This window comes from Belonocnema kinseyi, chromosome 7 (assembly GCF_010883055.1).
Source record: "Belonocnema kinseyi isolate 2016_QV_RU_SX_M_011 chromosome 7, B_treatae_v1, whole genome shotgun sequence".
Taxonomy (NCBI): Eukaryota; Metazoa; Arthropoda; class Insecta; order Hymenoptera; family Cynipidae; genus Belonocnema; species Belonocnema kinseyi.
In genome coordinates, this window is record NC_046663.1 from 47,462,774 (window position 1) to 47,472,632 (window position 9,859).

General features: G+C 32.0%; 1 protein-coding gene across 1 annotated transcript in view; it reads right to left on the bottom strand.

The window, feature by feature from the left end:
- LOC117176056 (roundabout homolog 2-like) overlaps window positions 1-8,746 on the bottom strand; it is a 309,064-nt gene extending 300,318 nt beyond the window's left edge. Inside the window, exon 1 of the mRNA XM_033366055.1 lies at window positions 7,993-8,746. Coding sequence (XP_033221946.1) covers window positions 7,993-8,068 — 76 coding nt within the window. The 5' untranslated portion in view covers window positions 8,069-8,746. The remainder of the gene's footprint in view (window positions 1-7,992) is intronic.
- Between the last annotated feature and the right edge of the window lie 1,113 nt (window positions 8,747-9,859).

Here is a 9,859-nt window from a genome sequence, read left to right on the forward strand (position 1 = left end):
GGCATTTGTATTGGTAGGCGTGTATACCTAAGTATTTACGTGATCGAACTGCCAGAATTTCTTCTTTACCACCAATTGCCGCAGAATTCTTGATGAGTTGTTCTGGAAGTAACCAACTAATTAGAATTCTTGTCGCGACATTACACCTGTGATTATGATCTATCAGTGCCCCAATCGAAGAGAAGTTTAACGCTACCGACTTCACTTAGGATTTCAAATGAAACATGTATAAGTGGTTGTTTTACACAATATATCTACTTACGCATTTTAACAAGAAATCTTGAATCTTTTTTTTTTTTTTAGAATGCATTCATTATAATTAGTATTTATAATACAAAGTATATACAGATGATGCTCTTTTAAAATAATAGTTCCAGTTTAAAAACATGTACTTCCTAAGAGACGGTGAGTGTAGGGCACCAACTTTAGTTTTCCATCCAACACCTCAATGGGAATTTAACATATTCAGAATTCCCATCAGCTTTACAAGGAAGAAATGTTCCGCGTTATCATCTTAGCAATGAAGCCAGCATCTAAAATTAAAATTTTATACATTTTCAATGATTGACAAAGGAAAAAGACGAAAAACGCCCGATGCCACAAAGGCCTAAAAGTTTTCTCTCCTGGGAGTAAGCGTCCATAATGAAATTGTCGAGAGCGTGCGCTGGCGATATTTCAAGACAGAGAGCACAGTCACCCCTCTGTCTAAAACCTGTGATAAATAAGTACTTCTTTTTTTCACTTGTAATAACCCTCGCGGCGACGACAGATCATTCTGATCGCATGACACCACTTTTCTATCATTAGTTGGGGTTTTGCCTCTCATGTTTTCACGAGTCGTCAGCTTTAAAAATAAAGCGTAGATCGAATTATGGGTATATCATTATTATATCTGCCAATTTCGTAACATTTAGAAATGTGATCCCTCGTGTTTCGTCAGATATTCGATCAATTACACCAGCGGGATTCGGAACAGATGCGTGATATTTCAGCATTACATGTCAAATGTCAAATTAGTAAGTGCATTTACCTGACATTTAATTAATATAATGTAATTCGTATATCTAACGTATCTTCCATGCATGCATATGGTGCGTCACAACACAGATGGGTACGCATGCCAGGCCAACTTTGCATGAATGCACATTATACGAACGCAAAGCGTGTAACTAATACTCCTGCATCATCTCGACAGTCGAGGTCGTCATAAGGCGACAATGGACATAGTTTATGATGGAGAAAGAGTCAAGATTGAATTAGGGTGGAAATTGTATATGGCAAGCTTTACGCGGCTCCGATTGAAGGGTCTACGGCCTATACGCGACCCCGCCCGCTAATCTATATCCATGTTTCCCTCCTTGCCGCCACATGTGGAACGAGTCATTCATTGCCTATCTATGTTCTAATGTGAAAATCTCTGTCGGCGTAAATGGTCATCAAACAATGTATCTGCACTACATCGTATTATCCATTGAAATTTTAGGGCAAAACAAATCACTCTCCCTGCACTTTTACCCATGGGGACCAGTTTCACAGTGAATATCGAGAACTTATATAATATATTACCGGATTTGGATAAATTGTTGCATTCGTATTTATCTAAGCATCAAGTATCACATGCGAATAAAAACTTAATCTTTAAAGCGATAAAACAAAACAAATAAACTAGTAGAGGTGGATTTTCAACAATAAACTGCAATGTAGATTTTGTTAAGAGACTTACACAAATTTGTCTACATCAAAAATTATAAATGAGCTCAGCTAAAAAGTTCACGACGAGGTCATGGGAAGCAATTTTTTTATATCTCATAATACTACTAGGTTTATACCACCTACTGAACGTGCGATTCGCTTCGAACTGACAAAGATTAAAATGTTGTGGTGGGCAAACAGTTGCGTTGTGGACATGTCATTAATTTTCTCAGTCCTTTTCTCAGTCCGCGTATTAGCGTACGCTGTATACTCGTTAGTGCACAAAAATACATGGATGATCCCCTCGTAGACTTAAATACTTTCAGTGTACGAGTATATATGTGTGATGAGGATACCAGATTGAAATTACTAAAATCTCGTTGGGTTTATTACTCCTTGTCACTAGCGAAATCAACTTTGTCTGATTTTCTCCAAAAGTAATAAACTAAACTATACTTATAAAAAGTACTCGCACAAGATTGAAAAGAAGGTCCCTTTGGTCAGATTGATTTGGTGAGACGAGTGCAATAAAAAACTTATACGAGAAGAATTTCATCATTTTCTTACCATTATTCCGTTAAACTGAGATTTCCCTTCGTTGTTTAACCGATTCGATTTATAGGTATAGTATTTGGAAAGTTCAAAGTTTCGAAACAACTGATAGTCGAAACGAAATGTTGTAAAACATCCAACTTTATTTAATTCTTGATTAACCAAATAAACAATTTTACTAGCTATATATACCTGTCCTCGCATTACCGATCGAATATCATTTTTATAGTACACGAAGCGATTAAGAACAAAAAATTTGGTTTTTCAAGAGTAGGAGCGTCTTTGGAACTCTTCAGTCAGTCAAGATATTCAATCTAAATATCTTCACCGAGCTTGCGTAAACACACGAACGGAGTATGAGTCTAGACTCTACATGGTACTGGTTTGACGACAAATATTTACCAAAGACCACATCGCTCGACGACATGGGTACTGCGTGCATTAGAAAAAGGCCACAGACGCTTTTGCAATTATTTGCTCTGATAATAACAAGTCCGTCTACGGCTAGAATTATTAATGGACCAACAATCGATATCCAATATAGAATACGCAATAGTTTATATAGGTAATTTTTAAATCAATATTGTTATTAAAAAGTACTATAACGGCATGTGCAAAGATTTTACGTCACAAATTATCGACTTAATAAGTGCTACATGATTTTAAGCTAATGAAAGATTGCATAAGCAAATGATTTGCTTAATTTTTTTTTAACTATCTTCAAACTACAGCAACAGTACCAGGGACGAAAGAGAAGAAAGAAAGGTCAAAGACTTAATTAGACTACTCGCTAATTAATGCCGACTCGTGTATGTTCGACGTGTACCTAAGACGACAATTCTACACACGAAGTGCCAGGAGCACGTAGGACTAAACGATTCCAAGATGACTAGCAGCAGACCTTGGTAAGAGGCAAGGCATAACAAGATAGAATTTGAATGCACTGTAGCACTGCAGTATGAATAATTGTATATAGTTAAAGAACTTTCAAGTGTCACTTCTTTTTAATTTATCACTTTAGCATCATTAGATAACGGAAGGCGTAGACGACAAAATTGAGAAAGAGGAAACTCGATAAGTAATTTCGGTTGATGGGCTTTACATAAAGATTAACCTATGCTCATCAGATCTGGACGGCTTGATTGAACGTTCACAGGTACGACGATACTTACGGGGACGAATAAGAAGAAGTTAAATCGATGAAACGGCGGCTGAGATGGTAGGAGCTTAGGTATGGAGAGTTACGGGTGTATTTTACATATTTAAATTGGAAGTGTCGATTCCCTCGTTCCGGGGATTGACAGCACCCGAACACCGACGAAATCTTTCACCAAGTAGTTTACGAACTTCCCACATCGACTTCGTCGATTCGCCTCACCAGTATGAATTCTGGCCACTCGGGTTTCGCAGAAGAAAAAACATTGACGTTACCCTTCATGGCGGTTCTGATAATAAAAAAGCAGAGTGCAGAGGACTCACTGTGTACTGCAAAAAAATCCGGTCTTAACGGCTGCAGTTGCCAAGATGGGGAAAAATAAATCTTCAGAATATGGATATATTCCAACGATATTTGGACGTTATACTAAATATGTAAATCCCCGACGCCCTTAATTTAAGTTTTCTGTTTGTTTGCATATTTTGCACCATATTATACAGATTATACACTCCAAAAAAAGTTCTGGTTAAAGTTAAACTATCCTGGTTATTATTTTTGGTAATAGGAGTAGCACGATATTGTGTCGGTTTCCCGAAATGTCTTGTCCAACATGTGTTGTTGAATGTGTCAAGTGATGCTTTTATCTTAAACGTCCAGTTCTTGACGACTCGCAATTTATTTAATGCATTGTCCATTATATCACCACAAAATAGTGGTGATACTTCTAAACTAAGCACACATTATTCAGGTGTGCTCGAACAATGTTAGAATCATAGACAACTGAATACGTGAATGCTTTTTTAAAACTTTTCACGAAGATTTCCTAAAATAGAATGCAGCAACAACTCGAAAATCTTGTTTAGATAATTATCTTCGGGACGAGAATATCTGGTTGAACTTAGCAGGATACCTGGTTAAGTTTAAAAGAAAAACTAATTAAATCAACCGAAAACGATCAACCAGAAATTTAGAATATTTTTAAGCATGTATTAATAATATGGGCATGTTTAACATTCTATTCGGGTAGACATAACCAGAATTTTGCTTGTTTTAACGAGAACTGTGAATGTTATATATAGATAAAATAAATAAAAAATTGAATTGTAATTCAATTATATATGTACAGTTCGTAATGAAGATTGAATAACGTAAAAGCGTTTGGGACGATATGGCATAAATATGAAAATTTTAATAAGTTTAAAATAATACGGGAATAATATTGGTCATTAATATATGCACAAACAATTATGAATCCAAGACGTGCACAATGGCACATTCATGTCAGAAAATATATAGTTATTTTTAGGGACGTAGTATGGATTTGAATAAATTATGTGTAGATATGTCGATCGAAGCACTGGCTTTAACCAGCCATCATATGAATTATTCTCAGGTGTGCCATTTTTGTACTAAAATCGAGAATAAATGTATACCGGACAAAAATAGTTCTTTTGTGGTGAGACGGGATCCGCGTTTAATGCAGTAAAAATAACGCATCTTTACAAAAGACTATGACCTCTACGATGGCACTAATAAGCATTCCAAAATAATGTATTGGCGAGCAACAATAACACAGTACAACAAAATAAGATATATATACATATATTTTTTTTTTCTAAGTAGTTTTTCGGTATAAATTCGAATTCGACCACCATTTTTGCCTGCAGGTCAAACGTTTTTTGAGTAAAAGGTTTTTTCTTTGAAAAACCTTTATACTGAACTAAATATTAACTGTTTATGATTCAATACAAGCAATTTTTTTTGTTTTTAAACACAGAAAACATCTAAAAAAAGTGTATAGTTCCAGCTGTAGTTCACAAGATACCTGGAAGAAACTAATGACTTTCGATTTCGAGATAAATAAAAAACTGTTAATTTACATAAATTTGAATGATTAATTGCATAGGTATTTTCATATAAAACTAATAAACTCTTACGCAGCGTGTTTATGGAATTTTCTGTTTTATTTGCATTTAAATGTAACAAAAACGATTTCATGGAGAGAAAAAGGGATCTAATTAAATTTCCCAAGATCCCTTTGTGGGCTTTCATAAATCACATAAGGCCCATTTTCCAGCGATTTCTGACTCTAATCTAAACCAAAAAGTTAGAACTAAAAATATTACTGTAATTCTTCAAGAAAATTCCTAAAATATAAATTAAAATTCGTTTGAGAAATCCCCTGACTCCAAAGTGAAAATCAGAATTCTTTGCGAAAACTACCTGTTCGAAAGTAAAAATTACATCTACATATTTCGAAAAATTCGATTGATATTAATTTACAAAATTTTCTATTATAATTCAAACAAATTCTAATTTGGAACATGGGACTTTTCAAATACCATGTTCAAAAGTCAACATCATGTTGGATTCCGTTAAATTCTTCAGAATTCATTTTAGTTATCTCGAAAAATTAAATAAATTCAACAGAATAAGATATGTGCATCTACTTTTTCATATAATTTTAAATGCGCATAACCTAGAACTGCGCGTACAACAATGCAGAATAAAATTCATGTATTCAGGCCCAAATTAAATTAGGCTTTCCCTTTTTTTCTCATGTTTCTAGATGTATGTGACCTAACTTTAGAGAATTAGACATGAAAATACGTATAAAAATATTAATCTTACTGCATGTGCTACAAAATTACGCAGTGTCTCATACACTAAAAAAACTAGGCTATCCAAATACCGTAATTGGTTCGTCATTTATGGTAAACCGGGATCACAGAGCAAAAAAGGGGACATAGAGAAAGATTAAACATTTATTTTTACATTTAAAAAAAAAGAAAAATCTTCTTTCAAGAAATTATAGTTTTTAAATAATTTTGTAACAATTCCTACACTTAAAAAATTTATTTTTCTGAACTAGATATACTTGAAATGTTAAAGTACCATTCTCGGTGACATAAAAAAGCCCCAGAAGACATAAAAAAAATTTAATAAACAATTTTTATATGTTACAAATCGTTTTCATAATCAGGAATAATTCCTCTTTTAAAAATGCCTTCATTAACAATTAAATCATGATATTATAACTATAATTAAGTATATCTTCCAAGATTTTTTATTTCATCCTCACAATGAATAATACTTTGAATTTAAATTGAAAACAACGCTCTTTAATGCTCATGAATTCAAATTAAAAATAGCTCATTGCATGCTAAAAGAAGATCAATAATCTTATGTGCTTGAAGTTCTGAACATTCAAATGAACATTTTTTATTAACTTGTTTCTCAAATATAAATAGTGCCAAAAAATTGATTCATCAGATTGACAGTGATGCAATTATAAATTAAACTTATAAAGCATATTTTTATTTGATAGTAGAAACAATATTTCTAGATAAAATAGAATTGAGAAAACACATGTAGTTCATTTGAACTTTCAGAACTTTAGGTGCATAACAAATCTCATTAAAACTATTATTTTTGAATGTAGGTCGAGAATTATGGCAACTGGTATTTCCGAAGAGGTTTTGACTATATTCTGCTTAATAATTAGTTCCTGGATTTTGAATTTCTAATATTCAGAACATAGGCTATTTCAAAATTCACACTATATCATTTTTAATATTAAAAGTTTAAAGAATATTTGGAACGATTTGAATAATTTAAGAAATGATTAATTCTATTTAGTGAAATATATTTGAAAAAAAGTTTAGGTTTCTAATTTTAATAATTTAACGGATGGCAATATTTTGTATGACAATTTTATAATCGTAATCAATTAATTAAATTTAAATTGTTAAAATTCTTAAGAATCATTCGAAATGGAATTTTATTTATTTCATTATATTATCCAGAAATTCGTTTTAAATCTTAGCAAATCATTAAAAAACTATTGAAATATGTAGATATTTACTATAAATTCTATGAATACAAATTAAATTATTCATTAAATTGTTCTAAAAAAAACATTCAAATAAAATGCGTGCTTCATATCCCTGGATTTTTATTTTCTAATATTAAAAACATAAACTATTTAAAATTTCATAGTACATCACATTTTTAAATAGTAAGAGTTTTAAAAATATTTGAAACGAGTTAAATAATTTAAGAAATGATTAATTTTAGTTTCTAAGACATATATAAAAAAACTCTTTCGTAATTTCAATATATTCATTGATGTTGTTGCATTTAAAACGTCTAGAAATTGTCTATTCTATCTATTTCAAAATAATGACATGTAGGAAGTTTTTTCATTCAAAAAAAGTGAAAGAAAGAGATTTGTTAAGTGTTGACAAATCTTTACAATAAGCAAATATTGTATGAATGGTATATGCAAACAAAAAAATTTAACATCTAAAAACTGCTTAAATTTGTCGAATCATTAGAATCAGTTTTAAATCTTCTAATCGAAGAATAATTGATGTTATAATAATATATAACATAATGGCAATCGTTATTTTAATATAAACTAAAGAATTTTTAATCCAGAACCCTCACGAACAGACTATTTTAATTTATTACAGTTAATTTCCAAAATATGGTACTTCTCGAGAACAGGAAAAAAAGAGAAATCAAAAAAAAGGGAGGGTGGGCTCAGGGGAAAGACTGTGAACCATCGATTGAAAGTTTAAAAATCTCACCTTGAACTGAAACTAGAAGTGCGACCAGCAACAAAAAGCATTTGGTCCGTCGGCACTCCATTTTCACTGGTAACATCCAAAAGCACTTGAAGCAAACTTGGTCTCTGAAAGAAACCGTTTGATCACCAACTCATGATTATGTGTAGAAACACTCAGTATAACTCACAGACAACACTCGCGATTATACCGCTAATTAAGAATAATTCGCACTGGGTGCTAAACATATATGAAATGAACTGTAATTGAATCTACTTTGAGTATTTATACTCCAGAGTGATGTTTTTCTGATGACTGGAATTTTTCTGATTACTGACGTTTTTCAGATGACCGACGATCATCGCGCGATAACTCGCGCCTTTACTGATCGTCTTCGATCCAAACGCACACTCGAAAAAGACATTTAAATATCGTCATCCTGGGGCAATTGGTAAACGTCAAATCACCGGCAATTAACACTTGTCAATTCACCATCGTGAGAATATCGCGAATCACTAAATTTGATTGTTTTTTTCCATGCACTGTGCAACTAGTTGCAAATATCCACTGCGCGTTTTGTATACATGAGACTCCAAAACTAACCTCAAAAACTGTCTCGATGTCCAAATCGATGTGGAGCTGAACACAAGGTTTCACTGAATTATTTTCGCGATTGCCGCCATTAAAAGGGATCTAAACACTTGCTTTGTGTATTTTGGTAAGCGGCGTCCATTCGAACGTGGACAAAAATAAAAACAACACGCTCTCACAAACACAACAGTTGACGCGGAGGCCAACTCGCGACTGGGGGTTCAACAAGATCTCTGGAGGCGCCACGCGCCGGTTCGGCTCGACTCGGTTGCTTTCGGTTCAGTTCGGTCCGGTTTCCCACCGCATTTAAACGCGCGTGCGCTTGGCTGAGTGCGCACGCAAAATGTTAGTATTTAAATAAAATTGAAAGAGCATTTCAATTATCTCATTCGCTATAGAAATTCTGAATTACGTTCTTTTGCAAATCGTCCTTTCGACTGAAAATATAAGTAACTGGGGTAATAGAAAAGTTCTATTTTTACATTTGTGGATTTTTAAAATTTTCCAGTATTGAACAAATTTCAGGTAGTTATTTTTTTACTAGTCTCAAGGATTTTAAAGATTTCCAAGATATTCACATAATTTTAAAAGATTTTCAAAGCTTGCACATCAATTTAATATATTTTAGAGAATTTCACAGATTTCGGAAAGATTTTAAGGATTTCAAAGAAATTCACAGATATTTCAAGGAAATTCGCATAGATATCAATGATTTCACACAAATTTCAAAATATTTCAAAGCTTTCAAAAAATTCCAAAATATTTCAAAGACTTCAAATTATTTCCCAAAGTTGTTTAAGATTTCACAAAGATTTTAATGACTCTAAAAGAGTTCAAAAGATTTGAGAATTATTTTAAAGAAAACTAAAAAGATTTCATATAATTTAATAAAGATTTTAAATATTAAAAAAAATCTAAAAAAAATCAAAGGATAATGGACATGATTTTAAAAGATTTCAAAAATTTCACAGATTTAAAATTATTTTAAATTTCAAAAGTTTTCAAATTATTTTAAAAAGGTTTCCAAGATTTCATAAAGATTTAATTGATTTTTAAAGATTTTAGATTTTATAGAAATTCGAAAAGATTTTTGAAAAATTTAGAAAAAAATATAAAATATTTCAAAGAAATTCTAAAAGATTGCAAATCATTTTACAAAGTTTTCAAACATTTCACATAGTCATCAATGATTTCAAAAGATCTATACAGATTTTCAAGGTTTCAGAAAGTTTAAAAAAAATCAAAGATTTCAGAAATATTGTTAAACATTCCAAAAAGATTTCACACAATTGAAAAGGAT